Source organism: Podarcis filfolensis (assembly GCF_964270895.1).
Source record: "Podarcis filfolensis genome assembly, chromosome: 6".
NCBI lineage: Eukaryota > Metazoa > Chordata > Lepidosauria > Squamata > Lacertidae > Podarcis > Podarcis filfolensis.
The window spans coordinates 47,717,615-47,744,179 of record NC_139609.1 but is presented as its reverse complement, the minus strand read 5'-3'; the positions used below and the strand labels follow the sequence as shown (position 1 = coordinate 47,744,179).

At 47.8% G+C, this 26,565-nt stretch overlaps 2 protein-coding genes across 3 annotated transcripts in view; one reads left to right on the top strand and one right to left on the bottom strand.

Moving 5' to 3' along the window:
• POMGNT1 (protein O-linked mannose N-acetylglucosaminyltransferase 1 (beta 1,2-)) overlaps window positions 1-1,921 on the bottom strand; it is a 29,777-nt gene extending 27,856 nt beyond the window's left edge. Inside the window, exon 1 of the mRNA XM_083620193.1 lies at window positions 1,663-1,921. The gene's annotated coding sequence lies outside the window, so the exon portion shown is untranslated. The remainder of the gene's footprint in view (window positions 1-1,662) is intronic.
• A 27-nt stretch (window positions 1,922-1,948) lies between these two features.
• LURAP1 (leucine rich adaptor protein 1) lies at window positions 1,949-25,762 on the top strand. Of its 2 annotated transcripts, none has more exons than XM_083620212.1 (2): window positions 1,949-2,114; window positions 21,683-25,762. In XM_083620212.1, exons 1-2 carry the CDS (start codon window positions 1,962-1,964, stop codon window positions 22,382-22,384), a joined length of 855 nt encoding a protein of 284 aa, XP_083476338.1. In that variant the 5' UTR covers window positions 1,949-1,961; the 3' UTR covers window positions 22,385-25,762. The 2 variants fall into 2 exon arrangements, with proteins under 2 accessions (XP_083476338.1, XP_083476337.1); XM_083620211.1 differs by lacking the exon at window positions 1,949-2,114 and adding an exon at window positions 12,499-13,465.
• The last annotated feature ends 803 nt before the right edge of the window (window positions 25,763-26,565 follow it).

Sequence of the window (26,565 nt, the reverse complement as noted above, 5' to 3'; positions counted from 1 at the left end):
GTTTGCAGCAATCCCCTCTCCAGGGACCCTCTGATTTGTGCCAAGTCATGATTTGGCTTAGCGCTACATGTGAACCAGCTCATGGGGCACAGTTTTGGTTATCGCAAGATAATAGGATGCAGAAAAAACCAATTATCATCAGAGATCCTTAACACTTTCTGCAGGTGGACAGGACAGAGACTTTGATGACACAACATCTAAGGAGAGCAAGGGTGTGTTAGAGGTGACATAGTTTCTCACACTTGACCATCTTGACACCTCTAGTTCCTTGCAACATCTCCTCACTACATTGACCAGTGGATTAATCAAATACAGTGGTACCTCGGGTTAAGAACTCAATTCATTCTGGAGGTTCGTTCTTAACCTGAAACTGTTCTTAACCTGAGGTACCACTTTAGCTAATGGGGCCTCCCGCTGCCGCCACGCTTCATCCTGAAGCAAAGTTCTTAACCCAAGGTATTATTTTTGGGTTAGCGGAGTCTGTAACCTGAAGCATCTGTAACCCGAGGTACCACTGTACATGAAAGCTGTTACAGATAACTCATAAGCGGATTCTGACTCTTAGGGGAAACTTCCCAACTGCACAAGTTCTTCAGCACCAGAAGAGCCCACCTAAGAAAGTGGTGCACTCTCCTTTGTTAGAGGCTGGACAGCCACCCATGAGCAGTCGATTTCCTGTATTAGCAGAAGGCCTGACTAGATGAATTTTGAGGTCCTCTTCGAACTCTATGATATGCCTAAAACCAGAATATGTGCACACCTTTCCCAATGCTAGCAAGGAGCCGAGAGGGGCTGTAGCTCCCATATGTTTTGCATTCAGAAGGTCCCAGGTTCTGTTCCTGGGGTCTCCAGATAGGGTTGCGAGAGACTCCACTCCGAAACCCTGTAAAGAAACTACTAGTGTGCTGATCTGGATGACCTGATTCCAGATAAGCCAGCTTCCTGTTCCTCTGGGAAGATGGAAGCCTGTCACTACTTGCCAAAAGCTGAGCAGATTATATGCTTACTTATCTTTGCTTTCTTTAACGAAAGCTTGCTGTTGGAGTGGGAGCAGCGAGTAACCCTTTACCTGTATTTCAGTGGCAAAGGCTACATATGTTTGAAAATAAGTCAAAAACAGCAAGACCGGCTTCTAGGCAAGTATTAAAAGAATAAGGGAGGGCACTATTGACTACTCCTTTTCACACAGAGGGTATCGTTTATGGCACACTACATCAAAACAAAGGATATTTTTAGTTCGCTTTTATAACACCACGATCCATGTTCAGCTCCCTCAACGGAAAGCAAACCGGAATCGGCATTGCGTGTCCTGAAATGAACAGAGTGCAACACATTTGGAGGGGGCGGGGGCGGGGTGTCTGTGTAGGCTATCCTGGGAAAGGGACTTAAAAATAAGCCTCAAGCAGTAAACTCTGGGAATACGGAGGTTCCCCCATATTTCGCCGCCACCATTACTAGGAAGGGCAGGCTGAGTAAACGTCGGAAGGGGGTCGACGGCAGGTTCCACAAAACAAGAAGCATACCGAAAGACGGCGGGTGGATGGTGATGGTGCAAAATGGATCACAGCGCCTGGGGAAAAGGGGGGGGGTCAGCGGATTGCCAGAAGGGATCTCTCATTTCAGCACGCTGCATGCAGTTCCAAGGAATGTGGATCTACTCACGGCCTTGACAGCGGGTCGAGCCCGGCGCTCTGCCCATAACCAGGAGCCGCTCACAGTGTGCAGCGGCGGCGGCAGCTGCTGGTCTCCTCTTCCTTTTCCTCCCCGTCGCGAACCAGGCACAGGGACCTTCTCGGCGAGGATGAACCCGACGCGCTCCTCCGCTTCCGGCGCGGGATATATAGCTCGCAGGCTGCTCTTAAAGGAGACGGCGGCGGCGGTAGCTCCGGCAGAAGAAGGAGACGAGCCAGCGGGCGGAGAGAAGGGGCGGAGCAGCCGCAGAGGTCTCGGCTCGGCTGTCGATGGGCGGAAGAAGGCGCCGCATGGCAGGGACGCAGCAGTGCCATTGGCCCCCTTGGCCGCCGATCCAAGCGCCGGCCCCTCCTCGAAGGAGCGCAACAGGCGAGGAGGACAAGGAGTCTTCTTTCCAAGCCGCAGGCTGGAGCCCCGAGCAGGCGAGGGCAGGCAGGCGTGCCAAGATCTGTTCCCCCAAAGGTTGGCTGAAAAAGAGAAACCTCGATCCGAAGCCAAACTGCTTTTTCTGCAGCACCTTCGCCGGGACAGGTGTATAAAGAGAGAGAGAGAGAGAGAGAGAGAGAGAGAGAGAGAGAGGGCGCGCGCGCGCGCGCACACACACACACACGTGTAACAAGTTGCTACACTAAAGAGTTACCTAAAAGGCAGCGACAGATTTCCTGGAGTCGACTTCTGCTGGGTGGGTGCAAATCCCGACAAACACGACACGTTAGTTTCAGAGGCTCGTTAGTCGCCCCCAGCTAGAAGGGGAGCCTCAATTGCGCTACATTTCTGGATGAATGTGGCGCGCGGGGGGGGGGGGGAGAGAATAAAAGATGACGGTAGCCACAGACTTTTCTGCTGGCCAGAAGGCTACCTACACCCTTAGAGCATTCTTCAAGAATGGGCAGACATGCGTAAGATGACACTTTTGGGTTCTCGGCTCTCTCTCTCACACACACACACAAAAAAACAACCCATGACACTAAACTATCAGGCGAGTGTTTAGTATGTCATAGATTTATCCAGTGCTTTAAGGATGCCCTCTTCCAAGAGCTCAAAGAGAGGAATAAGGTTAGAGAGGGATTAAAAGTATGAGTGCCCTTGCCTCAAGGATAGAACTTTTAAAATAAGGTTACCAGATTTTTTAAAATGAATCTGGGGACACTTTTCAACTTCCTACGAAATATATGGGAACTGATTTGTAAATCCGGGGACTGTCCCCAGGAAACGGGGATGTCTGGTAACCTTGTTTTAAAACGACATTAGGAAAGGAGATGCAAAGGGGGGGGGAATCCTACCCAATTTCCTCTCTCACACAGTGCCCCTCCTATTTCTTTTTTTTCATCTAGACAACACAAAAGTCCCACCCAATTTACGTAATCCAGGGATGTGGAACCCGTGGTCCTGTAACTGTTGTTAGACTTCACCAGCCCCAGCCAGCATGGCCAATAAGCAGGGATAATGGGTTTTTTAGTCTAGCAGTATTTGGAGCACCACAGGCTCCCTTGCCTTGTTCCATCAAGGAGGAGTGATGGTTTAAACTTCTGCTCATTGGAGCCCTTTTCAGCTACAGGTGGTTCTCAGCACAGTCCTACAAGTGCCTGCTGAGAAGCAAGCCCCATTGAGGCTTCTGGGGAAGTGCAATATATAATTTCAGCTTTTAGAATTTCCTAAAATAAAAGATTGAACTCAATAGTTATTACCGTATTTTTCACCCTATAGGACGCACTTTTTCCCCTCCAAAAATGAAGGGGAAATGTGTGTGCGTCCTATGGGGCGAATGCAGGCTTTCGCTGAAGCCTGGAGAGCGAGAGGGGTCGGTGCGCACCGACCACTCTCGCTCTCCAGGCTTCGCGGACCTCTCCGCAAGCAGCGGGAGCGCTCCCGCTGCTTGCGGAGAGTTGCCTGCATGCTGAAGCCTGCCTTTGCTGAGCTCAGCGCGTCCAGGCTTCGCGGACCTCTCAGCAAGCAGCGGGAGCCAGCACTGGGCTCCCACGGCTTGCAGAGAGCTGCCTGTTTGGGGGCTGGGGTCGAGGGAAGCTCGGGCCTCCCCTGCCCCAGCCCCGCGCCTGGGGGGAAAATAAATTTCCCCCCTTTATTTCCCTCCCAAAAAACTAGGTGCGCCTTATGGGACGGTGCATCCTATAGGGCGAAAAATACGGTAAGTCATTATCTTTGAAAGAAAAATGCTGATCCTGAGAATATGATAGTTGTACCGACATTTTTAGAGTGAAACGAAGAATTCCCATGTTGCAGCAGACAAAAAACCACTACTGTCCAATCCTACGCAAGTTTACTTAGAGAAGTCCCATTAAGCAGGAGCTCCCATGCTGGGCTTTCCTTGCAGCTAATTGTGCATGTCTAGTTGTTGGAGAAGGAAGACCCAGCATTGGAAGTAGGTTGAAAGTGCAGCCCTGCTCCATTCTCTGTGCAGCTATACCCTGCACATAATGCATGCGTTGGGCTATAGGCTCTGTGCACCCAGGGCTACTGCAACTGGTGGAGGTGGGATGCAAGGAAAGCAGACACATTCCTTTTGCTTTCACATGTTGAGCCTATACGGATTCAGTCCTAATTTCAATTAGGGGAAGATAGCATTATTACACCACTGGGTGGCGGCATCATAACATGGACAGAAGCAAAGCAGCCTTGTTCAAGGAAAAAATCTTCAAAGGTAAAGTTAAATAGTTTTATTAGTTTTTGTTTTGGTGTCTTACAGCTTATTTACAGATGCATGGAAATCGTTTCCCCCTGTTAGGTTTGAGTGTCTGTGTCTGTTCTTCTTCATCCAAGATACCAGAGAAAAAAGTTCAGCTGGCTCCTGACCAGCTAGCCAGAGAGAACTTTTGCTTGTTTTTATATTTAAAAATTGTGAATCACTTTTTGGTGCCATAGCAGAAAGGCAGTGCTGTAACTGAGTGCATGAATGAAGCACAATGACTCTCTGTTGAATTGTCCTCTGTAGTGCTTATCAAGACATGAAAATGAATTTGATCTTAGGTATAGTTTATTGGCGTGGCTAAACATTCAATCTGACCTTTACGTTAGTTCACAGAGAAGCTGCTTCATTATTTAGTTGTCTGTAACTAGAACGCTGCCCATGTACGAGAGTCTCTCTTACAGAGTGTGGGGTCAGAATACTTCATTCTGTTTCCAAGCAGTGTCAGAGAACAGGAAGGGTTCCTGAGCCCTTGAGAAGAGGGAAACAGTTAATACAAGGGTGGAGAAATTAAAAGTAGAGGCACCTTACCATCCTTTGCATCTGGCCAGGCTTGGCACAGGGTCATAGCTGCATTCTTTTCCAGGGTGAGCACATGCCAAGGCAGACTGGGGCTCTAATATCATCATCATCTTCTTCTTCTTCTTCTTCTTCTTCTTCTTCTTCTTCTTCTTCTTCTTCTTCTTCTTCTTCTTCTTTATACCCTGCCCATTTGGGGCAGGAGATGGAATTTTGCTTGGTGCAGCTGCTCCTGCTGAAATTGCTGCCTCCACACAATTTCTAAACGCAGGAGATCCTTGGCCTCCTTTGCACCTTATCACCTTCCTCTGTCCTTTCTGACCCCCCTCCTCTGTGCATGGGTGGGCTGGAGTCTGCTAGGCCCCCTGAAGCAGATTAACAATTTAATGGTTGGCTGGCTCCTCCAGGCATCGCCCTGTAGTGTCTGGCTGTATTAAGCAGGGTGATTTCCCAGAAGGAAAGCCAGATCGCTCTGCTAATTACTAGCCATTCAGACTGGTATAATTGACAAATAGAAACTCCAGGACAAAGAAGAGGCCACAGCTGTCAAAAAGTATGAACAGGTTCACCAGGTCAAGCACGTCCTCCCATCCAACTCAGTATCCCATCTTGGTACTAGGTGCCTAGACACTTCTTAGGATTAGTAACCACCCATTCCTCTGGGGAGGAAATTGCATGCTTGATGCTTCTACAGCAATATATGATGAAAAAGGAGTAGGATGCAATGTGGTTGAGGGTCCCTCCAGACTGGTGGGGGCTGCATTTCTTTGTTTGCTTTTTGTATATTCTGCAACATGTCATTGATACAATAATAGTTGTTAGGGAAACAATTAATACAAGAGTGTCATTACAATGTCATTGATACAATAATAGTGCATTAGTGGTAGACTTATAGTGGACTGTTCACACATCATGCTGTGTTATTAGCTGCTTCTCCAACGTTATCACAGCATTGCAACAAAAGTCGGACACCTTGCAACATTTGTGCTATAAATGTTACAGGATTTGTTATAGGATTTCAGCAGGATGTTATGGGACATGCACTGGTTGGAAATGAAGCAGTACGTCTGCCCCAGAACTCTTGCAAACACTAACAGAATTAAAAGCAAGACAGTGTATAGCTGCCTCAATACAAGTCATCATGAGTGCACAGTATAAAGGATGTCTGAAAGGGTCCTAAGTAGTTGCTCATGTGATTCCAGTGCCATATCTCTCCTTTATTGGAACAGTTATATTGAAGAATGAAGGATCTCCATCTAGTGAACACCCACTTTCTCCAGTGCATGCAGGCTCTTTTGCTGTGCCTGGAGTGAGACCAGCCCAGGCTTTGAAGTCTGCACTACACAAGCAGCCCTGAAATAACACCTATCATGGCACCAGCATTTTGAAAGTGCCCACCATACTGTACAAACAAACAAATGAGAATGTCAGAACTTTGAATGCCCCTAGAGGCATTCCGGCAGAATATTAGGAGGTGACTTGAGACAACAGTCTGCCCATCTGTGATTCTCAGCAGTGGCATTCAGAGGGAAACTGCTTTGCTTTTTTCCAAAGAGAGAAATAACAAACTTAAAGCGCAATCCACCTATCATCTATCTATCTACTTACATGATACTACCCTTTATCAAAAGATCTCAGGGCGGTTCAGAAGATCTCTCTCTCTCTCTCACACACACACACAGCGCTCTATTCTTCCAGAAAAAGGTGCCAGATACAATTGGAGCCTTAAAAGGTGCTGGGATGCTTGCATGATAGAAGGTGATCCATGGCTGCTTAGATATCTTCCCACAGAAATTGCATCAATGTGATATTGCAACCATGTGCTAGCGCTGCAGTGCCTTGCCATGTGCCAGCTGGTTTCATCAGAGCATGAAGCCACAGAGTGCAGCGAGCAGAAAGCGATCCATTATGGGAAAGCTGCCAATTTAATGCTTTATATTCTTCCTGTGTTGGGAGGCACAGAATTATGCAGAAGTAAGAATGCCTCCTTCCCCTCTCTCCACTTGATGGCTCAATCTTGTTATTTAACTTGTCAAAGGAGTTGGCTTAGGGATGATGAAAGGGGATAGCTGATAAGGTTCATTGATCTGAAATCCCCTGCTGGTCTAGATTCTAAACTGAATCAATTTCCCTGCAAGGGCAACGTTGATCATTCCCCAAAGGGGCCCCCAGTTTGGAGGGTCGTGTCACTAGAACAATCACAAAGAATCCAAAATGATGCAAAACAATGCTTATTGGGAAATATTCCAACAAGTTTCAAAGAAACCTCTTATTGTCCAAATAACCACCTTTATTCTATGTACATACAAGGGGCAAATGTACGCCAGTGACTTTAAACACTATGCTTCCTTAATCATGAATAAAGCAGGGGTGAAATGCAATTTAATGCTCAAAAAGATGTGAGTCAGGGGAGTGTAACACTTCCCCAGCCACTGTTACCCCTGCCAGTCACTTTTCTCCTATTTAGGTTGACTTCTAGTTTTCAAGTCCAGGTGGAAGAAAACTTACCTTGGGGGCACAGACTGCAGGGGCAGAGCAGGGTGGGGCAGGGAGAGGAAAGCAGTGGGGATGTCATCCATCTTGCCTTTTCACCCTTCAGATTTCACCTCCGTCTCCTTTATGGCACACCATCTCCTTTACGGCAAGCCCTGCATTTCATGAGATGAGGCTGCTGTCATCATCACATGCAGTTTGGCCCCATGCAGATTCGATAAGATTCATTAGAGCAGGAGTGGGGTACATTCAGCAGCTGAATGTGGCCCTCCATGCTTCTCTGTTTGGCCATCAGGACTCTCCTGAGGCTACTTTGCTGCACTTGAGTGCTTCTGCCAGGGTGCAATATGTCCTTGAGTGGTGACGATGCATCTGCCTTGCTAGGATGGAGGATAGGCAGGTACTTGTGAATAGGTGTGTGTACGGAAACCTATAACGTGTGTGCAGCCTACTGTACGAAGGGAAAAGGCATACCTGTTGCTTTGCCTACTTTTGCCTCTTGCTCCACCCACCACATGAATGCAGCCCTCGGAAGGTTGACAATGAGGAAATGTGGCCCTTGAGCTGAAAAAAATTCCCTAGCACGGCTATGGTAAGCCAGAGGTTTTCAGCCTTTTTGAGTCCATGGCTCCCTTGACCAACTACATTCTTTCTGCAGCATCCCCTTGTGGGGCTCAAGAGCCCTGTTATTGAGAGCTGGCAGCCTCTCAAGCCTTTTTCGAACATCCTCCCTTGTGGAGTGTTCCCTCAGCCTCCACTATCCTTGGGGTTCCTCTGGGCAGCTGCTGCCACTCCTGGTCTCTGAGCTTCCTGCCCTGCCCCAAAGAGAGGTGCCTCCTCACACTGCCCCACAGAGGCCTGGGAAGAGGATGCCCCCAGCCTTAGTGGTCCAACAGACACTGGCCAAAGGTGAACATGAGGCCGGCACCTTACCTTGGGAGGCAGCAGTGGGTGCTGCCAGGCCTGCATGGCAGAAGGGCGCCCCTTCAGCACCTGGCACTCAGCTCCCAGGCAGGCATTGCACACAGCAGGCACAAGAAAAGCCAGCAATGTACCTGCCTACCTGCCTGTCCAGCCTCCCACTTGTCCATCCATTCCCAACAGCAAGGGTGGGGCTCCCTCGTCCACTTGCTTGCTTACTCCAAGGCCACCTCAGCTCCTGGCAACCAGCACCCCCTGGCCAGCCCCAGAGGCATCATTTGCCAAGGTAGCTTGTAGCCAGGGCTGCTGCAGCAAACAGCCTTGCATGCAGAGGCAGAGACACGAGTGGGCATCCAAGGAGGGAGAGAAGCAAAGAAAGAGGGAAGGAGGTCGGTGTTGCCTGCGGCACCCCTGATCATCATTCAAGGCACCCCAGGGTGCCACAGCACATTGGTTGAAAACCATTGGAGTAAGCCTATCTGCCTGGATTTATTATTAATGTCTCCAGCTGTCATGGTGAAAAGTAATACCACAAAGAGACCGCCAGCCTCGTCCCTTCAGGTCTCTTTCTTGCATATAAATCAGTGAGGCAGAATCTGCTGGTGGGCTTTGGATTGAGAATGACTAAGGCCCTCAGGACCATAGAATGGGCAGTGGGGTTCTGCCTCCTTGTAGCAACTGAGGATGGTGATAGTCATGCCAACAGAGAAGTGCAGTCTAGGCAGGGGCTTCTGTCTCCTGGGGTTGCCCTAATTAATAGAACATCCGGGAAGATTGTTCTTTCAGGGCTCTACCATCGCCACTGATCCCCGGCATTGAATGTGTTGGCCTAGTGTGGGGCTCTGAGGTGAGCTTGGCTGTCTGGCTGGTGTACCGGCCACCTAGCGCACCAGCAGCCACCCTGTCAGGCCTGCTGGAGGCGGTGGCTGGCTGGGCCTTGGAGTTCCCTAACCTATTGGTATTGGGGGACTTCAGCATCCATGCTGATGCCACTTCCTCCTCACAGGCTCTGGACCTGGTGTCTTCCATGGCAACACTAGGGCTCTCCCAGTTTGTTTCGGGCCCCACACATCAAGCAGGCCACACGCTGGATTTGATCTTTGGCGCCGGTATAGATGTGATCATGTCTCCTTTGATGAAAGTGCCATGGTCTGATCACTACGCTCTGAAAGCCAGGATTGACTTTCCATCCCCACCATGCTTAGGTGGCGAGCCGATTTGGGCTCGCCCGCAGAGGCTGATGGACCCTGATAGATTCCGTCAAGCCTTGCGGGACCTTGCTCCCCCTGGCGACTCATTGACTGAGCTTGTTGAGGGCTGGAATACCCAGCTCCTGGCAGCCATCAATGAGATCGCACCTAAGCGCCCTCTGCGACCCCACAGAAACCGGGCTCCCTGGTTTACCGAGGAGCTTCGGAAAATGAAGCGGGATCTCAGACGGCTAGAGCGAGTATGGCGGGGTGCTCGTGACGGAGCCTCAAGAACATCTTATAGGGTTTTTATGAAAACCTATGAGATGGCAGTGAAGGCCGCTAAGAAGTCTTACTTCTCGGCCTCCATTGCATCCGCTAGCTCTCGCCCGGCGCAATTATTTAGTATAATTAGGTCTTTAACGTCCCTTGAAGGACAGCCAAATTTAAATAACAATCTGACACATAGCTGTGAGGCATTTGCGAGCTTTTTTGCGGAGAAGGTCCTGTTGCTCCGCCATGACCTTCCTGCCAATTTGGATACAATAAATGAACTGGAGGCCCCTCGACTGTCCTCGGGTCCAGTATTGGACCACTTTGACCGGATATCTCCAGCCGATGTGGACAGACTCCTCCAAGCTGGAAAGCCCACCACCTGTCCTCTTGACCCGTGCCCGTCATGGCTGATTAGAGCGTGTCCAGATGAGGTACGGGCCCCCTGGGGGATATCATCAATTTGTCCCTTGGCACCGGGATATTCCCAGGGGAACTGAAGGAGGCAGTGGTGCGTCCGCTCTTAAAGAAAACATCATTAGATCCCTTAGATCTGTCCAATTACCGCCCGGTTTCGAATCTTCCATTCCTGGGTAAGGTGATTGAGAGAGCGGTTGCTGAACAGCTTGGTAGGTTTCTGGATGAAACATCGGCTCTCGATCCATTCCAGTCCGGCTTCCGCGCTGGTCATGGGACCGAGACGGCTCTGGTCGCCCTAACAGATGACCTCCGCAGACAGCTGGATCGAGGCGGGTCAGGGCTGCTGATTCTTCTAGACCTGTCAGCAGCCTTTGACATGGTCGATCACGAACTCCTAGACCACCGCCTTGCCGACGTGGGGATCCAGGGCACAGTCCTCCAATGGCTGCGCTCGTTTCTCTCTGGTCGGGGACAGAGGGTGGCGCTTGGGGGGGAATTGTCATCGCGCCACTCCTTGGTGTGTGGAGTGCCTCAGGGTGCGATTCTCTCCCCGATGCTTTTTAACATCTTTATGCGCCCCCTCGCCCAGCTTGTTCGGAGTTTTGGGCTGGGTTGCCATCAGTATGCCGATGACACCCAACTCTATCTGTTGATGGATGGCCATCCTGACTCGGCCCCAGACACACTGACCAGATGCCTGGAAGCTGTGGCTGGATGGTTACGTGGGAGCCGGTTGAAGTTAAATCCTTCGAAGACAGAGGTCCTCTGGCTGGGACGGGACGATATGGGATTGAGGGGGCAACTCCCATCTCTTGCGGGGGTGCAGTTAGTGCCAGCACCGTCCGTTAAGAGTTTGGGTGTAATCTTCGATACCTCCCTCTCTATGGAGGCGCAGATTACAGCTATAACAAAGGCGGCATTTTTTCATCTCCGCCAAGCTAAGCAGTTGGCCCCTTATCTCTCTCGCCCTGACCTAGCCACTGTGATCCATGCGACGGTCACCTCCAGACTGGATTATTGTAACTCGCTCTACGTGGGGCTGCCCTTGAGACTGACCCAGAAACTCCAGCGGGTGCAGAATGCCGCGGCGAGACTCCTTATGGGGTCTTCGCTGCGAGACCACATTCATCCGGTGCTATATCAGCTGCACTGGCTCCCGGTGGAGTACAGGATCAGGTTTAAGGTACTGGTTTTAACCTTTAAAGCCCTATACGGCCTAGGACCCTCGTACCTACGGGACCGCCTCTCCTGGTATGCCCCACAAAGAAACCTACGGTCTGCAAATAAAAACATCCTGAAGGTCCCAGGCCTCAGAGAGGTTAGGCTGGCCTCAACTAGAGCCAGGGCCTTCTCGGCTGCGGCTCCAATCTGGTGGAACGCTCTGTCACAAGAGACTAGGGCCCTGCGGGACCTGACATCTTTCCGCAGGGCCTGCAAGACAGAGTTGTTCCACCAGGCCTTTGGTCAGGGCGCAGCCTGACTCCCTCCCCTGGTAACCTGCACAGAGTTTTGCTTAATGGTTGCCATCAACTTGATTTTAATTAATTTTTATAGTGAAATATTTTTAGAATGTTGTTTTATTTGATTGTTTGATTATTTGAATGTTGTTAGCCGCCCTGAGCCCGGCTTCGGCTGGGGAGGGCGGGATATAAATAATTTTTTTTATTATTATTATTATAACACAGCAGAGAGACTGGTGTGGACAAAAGGAGAAGCTGACTCCGCTTGTCATTAGCTCCAGTTCCACCAGTCATTTGCTCTGGCTCCCCCTGCTGTTGGCCTCCCTGTCTCTTGCCCTACGGGCACCAGGCTCCACTGCCTCCCACTCAGCGCTCTTCCGTTTGCGCAAAGGATAGGATGGAAAGCGCACAACGCAACACAAAACTCCCTGTTAGAAACTGCTGTCTGTCTGCAGCCACGGTCTCTGTCCAAACCATGGTAGATGGGTTTTGTGGACGACATCTTGGACACAGCCCGACCAGCGCATGATGCAACAGCAGCTTTGCGGACCCTAAGCAGGTTTGGTCTGTGCTTGGCAGGGAGATCAAGCCACCTTGCCTTCAACTTTGGAAGAGAGTCAGGCTATCAATGTAATAATAAAAGAAAGAAAGACCAGAGTGGAGAGCGAGCGCGCAACGGAGAAGCACGGAGAAGCGAGGAGGCTAAACGGGATGTTCAGCTTTTAAACCGTTCTGCCTACCAGTGTCATTTATTAGTATGCCTCCCCACGCGGGGAAATAAGGCAGCAGCGTCATGATGCGCTTATCCGAGGTGCATTACGGTAGCTGGGCTTGTAGCAGTTTGTTTCTCTGCATTGTGCTTTCCTATCCCTGCTCGGGCAGGTGGGAGAGGCTGAAACAGCAGCAGCAGCAGCAGCAGGAGCCGCGTGGGACGTCACTGGGTGACCTGCCTTTGCCGGACGGCCCCGCGCGGGAGGAGACTCTCTAAAGGGACGAGGGATCTCTTTTGTCCTTCGGGGCTGCCTGGGAAAAAGACATCGCAGCTCGGGCGGCAGCCCTTTCCCCGCTCTCCCGCTGCTGCTGCGTGGGGCGGCAACTTTTGCAGGGAGCCCCCTGTCAACTCCTGCCAGAAGTGGGTGTCCGCCTCTCCCGAAGGTCCTGGAAGGAGAAAGCAAGGGCGGCCGCTGCCCTCCGCCTTTCCTAGAGAAGGCGGGAGCGAAGCAAAGGGGGTTTCATAACTGGCCAAATCCCAGATGGGGAGCAGGGATAAAAGAGAGATCGGGAAGTGGGGAGAGTTGGGAGCCGAGAGGTTTGCAGAGTGAGGCCCACCCCGCATCCTTGGGACGGGAGGCTTTGCCGCCTGCTGAGCCACCCCAGCCCCGCCCCAGATCTTTGGGGTGCGCTGGGGTGCAGGCCGAGGCGCTGGCTGCCAATTTCTTGAATAAGCAGCGAGGCGCGTTGCTACTTGCGAGCGCATGTAGAGCCCGCCCGCTTCGACTTTGGGAAGGAGTTGGGGAGCGGGGTCCTTGGCTTCCTACTGCTCCAGGCAGAGCCCCTTTCCCCAATCTGAAGGCGGCTCCAGTCTCCTGGGCATGGAGGTCCCGGGGAGTTGCGCCGAGCTCCCGCTGCCCCACGACCTGAAGGATCTGGAGAGCAAAGTAGGGCAGAAGGCCCCCGACGGGCTGCTCCGCTGGCTCAGGGAGGATCCCGCCGCTCATCTGCTCCGGAGCAGCCCCAGCCGGGGTCTGCGCCACGGTCTGGGAGAGAAGATCAAGGCACTGAAGCTGGAGCTGGTGAGTTCTGCTGCCCCCATTTTTTGGGTTACCTGTGGGGTGAAAGGGGAAAAGCACGACTCGAAACTCCCCCTCTTTTCTTTTTATCGATGGAGCTAGAAGCACGCCCTCCCTGCTCCCGTGGAACAGGGTAACGATTCATTCCCATCCTAACAGCTCAGTGGTATATAAAAAAGCCTTCCCATGAACTCAGACCATTGGTCCGTCCAGCCCTGCATGCCTGCCCTGATTGGCAGAGGTCTCCTCCCAGCTCTGGCAGAGATCCTGGGACCTTTTAAACGCATGCTGTACCCACTGGGTTACATGGCCTTTCGGGGGTGGGTGGACAGTGCCCATCCTCAATGCTAGATTTGTCACCATCCCCTTCTTCATACATTCCTCCTTTCGAGTGCAATAGAAGTGCTGGGCAACTCTGTCCAAGTTCCGCCTCTGCTGTGCCTTCCAGTGTGGGATTGAGAATCTGCGTTTTCTAAACCCAAATGTTTGGAGACAATAAGTGTGCATCATTTCTTTGCTGGGGAGGGAGCTCCATTTATCCAGAGGATCTGTTACTTTACATTTGCATCACATTACATTTGCTAACTGCACCCCAACCATTTATACGTGCATCTTTTCAGTCCAATTCATGTAGTAGCTGATTATTAGAATCATAGGAAGGGGCTTCAGAGGTCATCCAGCTCAACCCCCTACTTATGCAGGAACTCCAGTATTGCAGCATCTGTGATAAGTGGCTGCTTCCACTTGAACCTCAGGTCACAGCAAACCAGTTCTAATGCACACAAACCATGTTTTGCCTGTCGTAAGTGACTCTGCTGGAACGGCGCTTCCGGCAATAATCAACCAGTCTTTCTCTTTCTATGTTTTTCCTGCCATCTCCTGACATGAGAGAGTGGCTGTGGGATTGTGGCCTTCCAGATGTTGTTGGTCTACAACTCCTATAATCCCCAACCACTGGCCATGCTGGTTGGAAGCGATGGGGTTTGAGCAACAAACTTCCCTGCATTTCAGATGCTGGAGGCAGGAAGGTGTTTCAAGTCCCCGTTTCACAGACCAACTGAGGGTCTTGGGACCCATTGTGTCAATTCAGCCAGTGTTTCAGTGGAAATGTCATTTCAGTTGGAATCTGGACTGATTAAGCACATACTCTTTCTATAATGTCTGTCTTTGAGATATTGGCTAGAACGGGATATTTGATGATGGACTGATGCTGAAGAGCTAAGGATACATGGAGTAAGTAGAGCACCATTGGATGCAGTGGGACATACTCCCAAGTAAGCATGCGTAGGATTGCAGTTTGCACTATATACATATACACATATACAGACACATGCTATATAAATATGCGTGTGTAGAGGCTGGCAAAGTGTTGTTGCTGAGATTGTGAACTATGAACGGAGAAGCTCGTGGCCCAGATCTCATCTCAGTCATGGGCTTACTAAGGTCACTCAGTCTTAGCTTCAGCCTCTCTTCTGCAATTGGGGATCCTAACAGTGGCCTACCTTACAGGAATGTTTTAAGAATTGCTAAAAAATAATGACTATGAAATGCTTCAAACACTTTAAATGCACAGTACAAATGCTAAATGTTGTTGTCTGCAAACTTTTGATGCAATCCAATATACATGCCTACTGAGAAGTGAGTCTCATTGTCTTCAGTGGAGCTTACTTCCAGGTGAGTTCAAATAAAACTGAACCCAAACCACTGCCGGGAGCCTTTTCCAACTTGCCTGTTAATGTGACAAAAATGCAATAAAAGGCAAGAATATCAATCTAATCCATAGATATTGCTGATGAAATTATTCTGAGCCTTTTATTATCTTCCACTTAGATCTTGGCATGCAGGTGATCCTTTCCCAGACATCAGCATAAAAAAAGAGAACAATAAGAAATGTGGTTTATTGTTAGATTGCTTCCTCAGGGAGAAAATAGTACACAAGGGTACAGCCTCTTGTCCTCCACAGATTGGCTAGCTCTTTGCCTAAGGGATACATCTGCTCCACAGCATGAGAAAGATGCTCTTGAGGTCTCTGAACTGGTAGAAAGACTGCGGGGAGGAGGTTGAAGGCGGCATTCAGCTTCATTTATCATCCATTCAGTTTCAAATGCTGAGGTTTTTTTATTTGCAAGGATGCTGCGAAATGGGGGAAGAAAACGGTTGGGATACATTAGCTCAGAGCTAATGCTAACTTTGGAGACTGATTTCCAAATATGGCGAGTCCCACTGCCTTGGGAACACCCTTCCATATGAATGCAAATAAAATAAAATATCAGTGTAGCCTGCCTGTATCCATGTGCACATACCTAGAAGTTTCTTAGTGGAATGAGCAGTGGGTCTGGCAAGCTACTTGCCCCAAAGGGCAATTACCGGTACTAACCCCAGGAACGCGAGAGGGTAGCTAGCTGTAATTGCAGTAGTGAATTCAGCAAAGATTTGTGGATGGCCCAATGTCACTTTCCTCTAACTGAGATGGAGGTAGAGAATGACAGTAACCTGTGGCCATTTAGTGAGCTATTGCTGAGATATAACTTGCACTGGGAACTTTTTGCCTCATCAAAACTCCTGCTCTTCGCCCTTAAGTTAGACCAGTTGCTGGATTGGATCTAGTCTTTTTGAAACAAATGGGATATTTTCTATTTAGACTGAAGTCAGGGGTTTGTTGCACATACGCTGATGAGGCTAAATTTTTCATTCATTCATTCATTCATTTTATTAAATTTGTATACTGCCCTTCATCCACAGATCTCAGGGCGAGTCAAAACACAAAATTACAACATGAAAAGCACAAAATACATAATAAGTAGGAACCAAAGCAAACCAATAATCTCCCCTCCCTCAACACATTTAAAAGGGCATTGGATTCTAATCAGCCAAAGGTCTGTTTAAGAGGAATTTATTTTTTTTTGCCTAGTGCCTAAAGGTGTATAATGAAGGCTCCAGCCAAACCTCCCTGGGGAAAGCATTCCACAAACAGGGAGCCACTGCAGAAAAGGCCTGTTCTTATGTTGCCATCCTCCAGATCTCATGTAGAGGAGGCACATGAAGAAGAGCCTCAGATGATGATCACAGGGTCTGGTCGGTTCATATGGGCAAAGGCAGTTCTTGTGGTCCTGAGCCATTTAAAGCTTTATAGGTCAAAACCAACAGTTTGACTTGGGCTCAGAAACTAATTGGCAGCCAGTGCAGCTGGATTCTGATTGTACTTTGCACAACTGATTTCTCAATTTGGTTACAATCCTAAAAGACAGAGGGACCTGATTTTACTAGCGGCAAGCACAAAGAGGAAGTTTGTGTCTGCTCTTAATCCCTGGGAAAGTTGGGATTTGGATCAAACCAGAAAATGTGCTGCTTGATCCCCATTAATCACTAATTAATATTAATACCAAGTGCCTTTGGGACGAACACTGTGCTACTGCAGCAGCACTTGAGAGATATCAAGCAGGGAGGAATGAAATCCCAGTATCTTTTTTTTTAAAAAAAACCCTAACCAATTCTTTGTACTACTCAAAGCAGGCAGATATGGTACTTGTCAGTGTAAGAGAGCAGGGGAACTTGGCATGCCCATAAATATGACAGCTGAGAGGCCTTGGCACACAGAACTCAGAATCACCAGGTTGTCTCAATTTCTGTATTCTTCTTTTCTTTCTCAGGCTAAGGTTAAGTGTAAACAGTTACACTGCGTTGCTTTAGATCTTGGGCCTATATATATATAGGCCCAAGATCTGAAGCAACACAATGTAACTGTTTGCACTTAACCTTATACTTAGATATATGGTACCTTTTGGGTATTCAGTGTACTTAGAGCAGGGATGGGAAACCTGTGTCCTCCACAAGTGGCTGGACTCCAACTTCCATCAGCCGTAGCTGTAGTCCAGCAATATTTGGAAGGCCACCATTTTCCCTCCCCTGCCTTACAGGAATGTTGTACGGTGTGTCCTACATTGAAATGTGAGGCTCAAAGCCAACTTGTAAGTTCATGGTTGTGCCGAGATTTGAATCACACACACCCTACAGGCAGGAATTGGAAATGACCACAAGGGACAATGACTGGTGGGTGTTTGAGTGGAATAATAATAATAATAATAATAATAATAATAATAATAATAATATTATACTGGTGGAGGAGGGTTAGCCTTTTCCTTTTTACTGTTGCCCTGGTTTAATAGGTGGGGGGATAGACAGGTGCTTGTTTTTAGGACAAAAAATAATATGTCCTACATAACATGTCTCCTGCCAACCTAGCGGTTCGAAAGCACGTCGAAGTGCAAGTAGATAAATAGGTACCGCTCCGGCGGGAAGGTAAACGGCATTTCCGTGTGCTGCTCTGGTTTCACCAGAAACCGCTTAGTCATGCTGGCCACATGACCCGGAAAAACTGTCTGTGGATAAACATAGGCTCCCTCGGCCAGTAAAGCGAGATGAGCGCCGCAGTCCCAGAGTCATTTGTGACTGGACTTGACTGTCCGGGGTCCTTTACCTTTACATAACATGTGGTTCTGCATGTTTGGTGCCAGTGTGGTGTAGTGATTAGAGTGCAGGACCTGTGAGACCAGGGTTCAAATCCCCACTCAGCCTAAATTGTGTGTGTGTGTGTGTGTAAGAGAGAAAGCGGCAGAAGGGAATAATGTGTGAAGAACATGTTTTCACATGAGACTCCTTATCTGTCTTTGAATATGTGGGTGGAAGCTTGCTCAGGGCAATGGTATCCCCACCCATGTTGTGCTTGCCATGCAAATATGTTACACAGATGTACCCAAATGTGGATTAATGCAGTTCTTAGAGAGGGGGTGGGAGTTTGTCATCTGTACATGATTGGTACAAGAAGCTGCAGGTCCCAATGGTTTTAGCAATTTCAAGGAGCCACTTCGCGTTCGGTGGCTGGTTGTTAAAACTTGCTTTTTGTACAGCCCTGGCTCCACCACTATCAGATAACTTCACTGCAATCTTTCAGTCCAGACCTTACTCTGTTTATTCAAAAGTAAGTCACTTAAGAGTAAGGTATTTAGAATACTGGCCTTAGTGAATCCTGTACTTGCTGCAATGCCTAGCGTCCTTAATCCTGCAATGTCTCATTGTACTCCGAAGGCACGTGAGGCTACCTCCCTGCTGAAATGAAACAGGTCTGGGTCTGGTCCATGCCTAGATGGGTGACTAGCTGGGAATTGCATGCCTGCCTGCTTGGGTTCTAGATGAAAGATAGGTGTGTTATGAATGTAAACAAATAAGTTTAAGAAACATGCTGTGAGCTTATACTTTGACTTGGCAGTCATTAAGAGGCAGGTTTTTTTTAGTAATATACCACTGAAATGAATTGTGGCCTTAAACATCCTACACCAAAAATAAACAAGTGTTTTTTCTGTTTTGTGAATTGGTTTGACACAATCCTGGAAAGGGACTTCAAAGAACTCTTCTGCTGCACAGTTAAGACCCTGATGGCCCATCAAGTGGAACATCCTATACATTTCTGCCAGCATCAAACTGGGAGTGTTTACATAATTATTGGCCCACAAAGGAATTTGTCTTCCTTCTTAGTTTGTGGTGGTTTTCTGTCCTTTGTTAATCAAGCAAATTGAATTCTTACATATTTTACCATCCCTGGGCATAGAAGATATGCCATGGAGATATGTTGCTAGCTCCTAGCACATTAGGGTAGCCATTGTGGTGCCCTCCAGATCATAGTGGACTCCACTTCCCATCATCCCTGACCCTGACTGTTGTCCATCCAGGCTGGGACTTCTGGGAAGTGTAGCCGAAGAACAACTGAAGGGCACCAGGTTGACAACGGCTGCCCTATGGGAACATCAGCACAGAATTTTTTACAAGGTCCAGGGGGACATATCCAGAGTATCCATGTAGGATATTTAGTAGGATATTTAGACTGTTCCCCTAACAATCTGCACCACATTCAGAGCCATTTTTATTTAAGTGTGCAGCCCAGAGATGTAAGCCGTATCACCACTGTATTTTCTTTAAACCTATAGCAATTTAAGTCTTAACATGTTTTAAAAGATGCAATGGAAGCAGAGACTCTGGAAAACAATTCAGAAGCCTATGCTCACTGCCTGCATCAATCCAATTTCAGACTGAACACATTCATTCCGCCCACTGGGAATTGCCACTACAAAGCAGTCACATCTCTTTAAAGAACAGCTGCTGTTCTGTTTATTTGCCTTTATTCAAAAATAGAACTATACATTTGTGCAATAGGATCCATGTCCTGCAGACCTGCCATTTGTTCTCTGGTCTTTTCCTGGTTTTTAAAAAGCACTTCCTGGACATGTATTTCCTTAGTCACAGTTCTTCCATCTGTTCATTCAGACTTCCCCTTTCCAAAACCAGCTGCAATGGAAGTGCAAAACTGCTGGTATGTAAATATTATTTTGCCACCTCAAGCCCTTGTAAAATGGCTTGAAACCTGTAGCCCAAAACTAGTTATGAGGTATTATTGAAGGAAAAGTGGACACAATTAATGCTTCGCCATTCCCTGTTAAGTGCCCAACTGAGTGCCCTGGCCAGCTACCGGTAACTCTGCTTTCCAAAAAAGGAGGATTTATTCCATGTCTGAGCTCATGAGCAGAAACTGTGAGAATATATCTACATCTGTTCAAGTCATCTGTACCTGAAACAGATCTGGTCTAGTACTAATCATTCTCCACTGAATACATTGGAATCTGGCACTCTAATAGTCATCGCCAGTACTGATTTTTGGTATCAATTAGTTAAAGTTCTTTTTCTTTTAGAAGAAGAAAAGGAGGATTTCAATGTTTATACATACATTTCAGAGCAGCTCTTCATGTTGGAGTTGCTGCAGGAAACACAAGTATCACACTGGTGCTTCTTGCAGTAACTATGTACATTTCAAATGCTATGCACCCCGATTGGATTAGACGTCTGTACACAAAGATGCAGGTCAACATTATACCTGCACTTTTGACATCCGCAGTGGGAAGCACTAGTGTAATGCTGGTGTTGCCTGCAGAAATCATCACGTGTCAAGCTGCCCTTAGTTGATGGCTTTCATGCTTTCTGTGGGTTGGTCTTCATTGGCCTTTGGTGGTGCACTTGGTCTCTAGGTGAAGACAGGCCTGCTGTTTGTTTTCCCGTTTCACTATGTGCTGTTGGAACTGTTTCTCCTCTGTCCATGGTGCTCACATGCCTCATCAGCTAGTTCAATGGCATCTTGTCCAGCTGGAATCATTTACCAATACCGCTGCCTTTGAATCTAGCCTAATAAATCAAAACTTCTCTAAACAAATCATTTGCTAGCTTTTCAAGATCCTTGCCTCTCTTCTGAGTTTTGTGACAGCATCGTGGAGTTTTGTGTTGGCTGCATTCAAGAGCAAATGCTGTGTACAACTGGGAGAACTTTGACGGAACTCAGCTTCTCCTTGTGAAACCTGGGGACTGATTCATAAATGGTGTTTTTTAAATCAAAGAATGCTTAATTATGCTTTTTGTTAGGAGCTGTTTGCCACTGGTTTATATACAAAGGCCTCTGATCTTCACCATGCCACTGCTTTGGGAGGGGGAAAGGTTTGAGGTAGCTTGTGGAAATGAGGTAGCTACAAGAAAAAATGGTTTCTATAGAAAAACCCAACCACATAACCAGGAAAGATGTAATGGCTGGGTTTTTTTGTTTTTTTTTAAGGGGGATTCTAGGTAGCTTAAGTGAAATTTATTGCAGGCCCAACAGGTTTTTTTTGGGGAAATTGTCTTCCTGAGGGGCAGTAAATTCTCATGCGATACATGGGGCATTCTGGTGAGACCTCTGTTGTCACTGCATTTCATTTCAGCCACCTGGTGTTTTTTCCTCATTTTCATTGTTGCCTGCCACATGGAACACATGAGAAGCTCCTGACCCAACTGAGAGAAGTCCAGTGCCAAGAACCACCCCTTGCCAGTTGGCATTGTTACTGTATTTATTTATATTTGCATCGTCAGAACACTTTGGTGGTTCTTCATGGAAGCAGGGCTGTTGCACTGAGTGGCCAAGGGGAAGGGCCATAGCATGCAGAATGCCACAATTTCAGTTCCCAGCATCTCCACTTAGGATCATGCTAGGAGAAACCCCTTCCTGAATCTCACCACCAGTCAGTGCAGACAAGACTGAGCTAGATTCCCATGTTCCTGTGCTATACATATATACCTTCCAGAAGGTCCTCCATTCCATATCTCCTGCAGCTAATAGTTTCGTACTGCATTTTCTTTCCTATCCCACAGGCCTACCTGAGAGCAATAGACATCAAGATCCTACAGCAGCTAGTGGCAGTGCACGAGGGCATAGAGGCGGTGAAGTGGCTCCTGGAGGAGAAAGGGACGCTGACCAGCCACTGCAGCAGCCTCACCAGCAGCCAGTACAGCCTGGTGGAGAGTCAGGAGACATCCCGGCGGGGCAGCTGGAACAGCCTTCAAGACCCCAATGACAAGTTGGACAGCATCTCCATTGGCAGCTATTTGGACACACTTGCTGATGATATGGACGAGTATGGGCAAAGCTCTTCCATGGAACCCATAATGTCCTCCACCCCGGGCAGGCCACTGGCCAGAGCCGAGCTGGAAAGATCAAAGACTGACCTAGATAGGGCTTTTCCTGCCAAGGGTGAGAAAGAGCTGGAGAAAAGCAAAATGTGCCTTGAGAGGGTCCCCGTTAAAAGCCAGTGTTCAAGTGAGCCAAACAGAGCTGCTGGGAAGTCACCACCAATGGCCAATGGGATATTGGGCAGAAATGTCCCAGGGCTGGAGCAAAGCACTGAGGTTAAGTTACCCTTGGCAGCTGCCGAGCAGTTGAGCAGCCCAGCAGCAAAGGCCTTGAGGAGCAGCAAAGTTGACATGGAGAACTGCAAGTTGAATAGCAGGAGGCACTTGGAGTATGATGCCCATTGGCAGTGGGTTCAGTCTCAAGACGATGTGACGTTCTTGTAGCATCCCGGACTTGCTGCCTGGGCTAGCAGGTTATGGGCTCAGGGCCTCATGCAGCTACAGCAGTTTGCACTTTGGATTGGACCATCTGTTTTCCTTGCCAAAATGGTTGCTTCTGTCTACTGCATTTGCTGGTGGACACAACATAGAGTTGCATGGTTCTCCCTTGTCATTAACTGCCTCTAAGAAGAGCTCTTGTGTCGAGCGATACCTGTTGGAGGGGTTCTTGGCCTTCCATCACGGCATCCTTCAATCTTGTGCAATAATGTTTCTAATCTCTGAGAGAGATGCTGCATTGTCATGTGTGACACATCACTGCTTCCACACATCCATGAGGTTTGGAGAAACATCTTCATCTTAAGAGCAACGAGGCGCACATACCTTGATGCAACCCGATTGGCTTTCCTTGGGAGAACTCTGCCCCCTATTCTTGCTGTTCATGTTAATGGAGAGTTGCTTGTGGGTTTCAGAAGGGAAGCAGAGTCACGCCTTTGACACCACTTCCCCATCTCATCTGTTTCGTTATTATGCACTTTGATGGGGAGATTATCCCTCCTTTGCTCAATAGTTCAGCAAAGTCCCAGGTTTAAGAAAGGAATGGGGGAAACAAATTCCAGTTTGTTTGCAGCACTCACCATGATGAGCATTCCTCTCTGTTCGTCGCTGCCTCCACCTGAGCTGGAGCAGAGGAAAATTGGGGGGGGGGTAGTAACCATTCCTACTGTCCTAGTGTGCATCAAAGGCACTTTGAGAAGGGCTAGAGCAGGAATGGGGACACTCAGATCCAGGGGACAAGCGCAGCCCTCCAGACTTCTCTGTCTGGCCTGTAGGGATCCCCTACAGACTGCTTTCCCCCAGCTATACTCCTCTGTGGCCACAGCCCTCACCAGTCCTACTTTGCATCCTCCTTGGGTCCTTTTGTCTGGAATGTGTTCTTGAACTCTGAAAACGCTTCTTGGTTGCTTGGATGGAGGATAAGGGTGTGTGTATTTGTGCCTACTCTGTACAATGGTAACATTTACATTTATTGCTCTGCCCACTTCTACCCCTGGCTCTTTTCTCTACTGAGATGTGGCCCCCAGAAGTTTGTCTAGAAGTGCCTCTGTTGCACTGAAGGTGTAGCATGTCTCTGGGGATTATTTCCCCGTCCCTAGTTCCATGCTTTCAGGAAGCTCAAGTACCTTGGAGGTGCACAAACAAGCCCCAGATCTCTTTCCAAGCTTAAAGGGAGGCAGGAATCATGCTTGGAGACAGGACACTGCCTCTCTCTGGTGTTCACACATTTTACAAGGCCAGCCTTCATCAGCCTGGTACCCTTCAGATGTTTCTGAACTATAGCACCCATCATCCCTGACCCTTGCTACATGCTGGCTTGAGCAAACAGGGTTGTTGTTGTGGAAACATTTGAAGGGCACCAGATTGGGGAAAGTTGATCAATGAAAATCCTGGGGAGAAGAACTGAGGGTGTGCTCAAATGTTCGGGAGCCAGCATATTTTCAGCTCCGCAGAGGGACACAGACACAGACAGATATGCTTTTGTCACTACCTTCAGGCTGATATCCAGGGACCTGGGTTTTCCTCAACCCCATGTGCTTTGTTTCTGGTGTGGATTCAAAGAAGTTGACTAGCTTTTCTCCCATGCAATTTACCCTGTAGTAAGAGGGAGATGGAATTACCTGATTTTGTGGGGATGTCATAAAGCCAACGTTTGACTCCTGCTAAAGCAAAAATCTAATCTTCCTCTTTTTTTAGAAAGGGAATAAAGGAGCAGGCTGAAGTAGTTTTGGCTTTGTTTAAATTAATGGTCCCTTTGTTTAAATTAATGGTCCCTTTAACCCACTTTGGCTAAGACTGAAACAGGACCAATTTTGGACTCTCTCTGATGCAAATCCTCCAGTCTCTTCCCTGTAAGGTTTGACAATTCATTTGCTATTCCCTCCCCCCTGCTGCACCATGCCCCACATTGCTGCAATTTTTGACCTGCCAGCATTGTAGACAATGTCAAATTCATAAAAGCAGGGTGGACAGGTGCTCTCAGTAACACCAGATATCTGTCAGCCTTACATAATTTTGCAGTGCTTCTGTTGAGCCACTGTGCACTTTCATCCTGCAAGTTTCAAAACCATTTTTCACAGCACAGCATGCTACATTCTGAATCCTTACGGTATTTTCTTTGAAATCCTTTTAAACATGGTTTTGTATTTGAGGAGCATCCATCTTCTCCCTAGATTTTCTTTCAGAACCTTGCGTGCCAAAATGACACTGGCCAATCTGGTCTTACCATATTTTCTGTGAAGGCTCACTTAAATTTTCCGTGTCTGTTATGCTCATCATTCTTAAAGGCGCCAGTTCCTCAGCTGCAATACAACGTTCAGCACTCAGTTATGCATGCCGTGTGATGAAGGTAGATGTGTCCAGCCATATGACAGAGTTCACTGTGCATTTGAATTCTGGTTTTGACAACAAAGTCACAACGGTTCTCTCCTGAAGGTTTCAACGTAATTCTAAGGAGGAAAACACACACACACACAACACCACAAAGTGTTGCATCAACAACCTTAAGGACTTGTTCTTTTCTCAGGCTGCTAGGAAGACACACAGATTTCCCATGTAATGCTGAATTGTAAAGGGTGAAATTACACAGAACCCTTAATTGTGTAACAGCAACTGTCCCTCCCCTTTTTTAAAAAAGGATTCGACTTTGAATGATGGGGGGGGGGGTACTTTAATCCTTTCCTCCTATGTTATCACCCTGATACTATTCCTTCCCAAACTGCTACTTTTGGGGGTGGGGAGCAAAATTTAGAGAGGAAGGCATTTTTCATTCAAACTGTGACACGGGGCTGAAAAAGGGTTAGCCCCTTCCCCACATGCTTGAGTCCTGATCCTGATTGCACACTGTGTGTGTGTGTGTGTGTGTGTGTGTGCACGCTATTTAAACAGCATGTTTAAAGACAAACTACATGCATTTTAAGACACATTTATTTCAATCATGCGATTGATGATGGCCAATCTAATTTAACCCCCGATGCCTCCCCTCCCCCCATCCTCTTCTGAGCTGCTGTGGGTTGGTACAAACTATGTGGTCTTAAAAACCTGAAGAATCCAAACTCAGAAATGAGAGCAGCAGCAGCAGCAGTGGCTGCCCTCTGTGAAGAGACCTATATTGCTTCATCTGTCAGGTATATCCACCCTTAAAGCTTTTTGTATGCATGTCAGTATACCAACACCTTGGCTTGAAAGGACAAAAAGCCAGCTTTCAGCAGTAGTGTGGGTCAGTGAATGACATGAAGATTATGAATAGATTCCACAAGCAATGTTGTCTAATGCCTCTGCCCATGTTTCCAGCCCCAAGAACAATAAAATCCTTTATGCTTCTTTCCCCAAGTTTCAACAGTGGGTTGCTTGGAAATCAGGAATTGTTTCGGTTTGTTTAATTTGCTGCCATATTCATTTTACAATGGTGACACAACAACAAATATTGTACTACAAACAACCAGTATGAACTTTCAAAGTTCATTGGATTCACCACTTTGGTTATGTGATAAGCACCTTGTTCTTTGTTCCACCTTTATCAGGCCATGTTGGTTAAACTTATAGGCAGCCTATGGCCAATTTCAGCTGTCACTTGAAACCAGAGCCCAGTATAAAGTCTACATCACGATTCATATCAGCAAACTTTGACTTCAGAGCCTGAGAATGACATTTCGAAAACAAATTCGTACATATTTGAGTTCATCCAAATAAATGTGCAATCAAAATCAGTGCACACCAATGTGGCAGATTAACATTTGCTTTCAAAGCAACTGAAGAACAAACAGATGCTTTCAATGTGAACCCTTCACATTTGGGATGAGTTTGCATAAAATATATAGTTCACTCCTACTTGCTGCAAAACTTGGACAATACGCCCAGAAATTGAGAATTAGAAAACTGGGTGGGAACAATGTTCATCTGGTCCAACTTCCTGCCCAGAGACTGGACAGCCCAAGCAGCTGCTTCAACATACCCAATCCAGATCACAGAATGTCCCAAGCAGGTGCACGGCTGGGAAAAACCAAATCCTGCACAGGAAATGGCCTCAAATGATTCAAAACAGAGAACAAAGCCATATGCTGCAGAATAAGGCAAATAAAGAAATCCAGGTTCTGCAGACAATATGACCAGAAGGAAGCTTCTCTCCA

Coding starts and splice junctions, on each gene's coding strand:
- LURAP1 (XM_083620211.1), top strand. CDS start 13,265: ATGGAGGTCCCGGGGAGTTGCGCCGAGCTCCCGCTGCCCCACGACCTG. Junction 13,466..21,682: donor AGGCACTGAAGCTGGAGCTG/GTGAGTTCTGCT, acceptor CCTATCCCACAG/GCCTACCTGAGAGCAATAGA.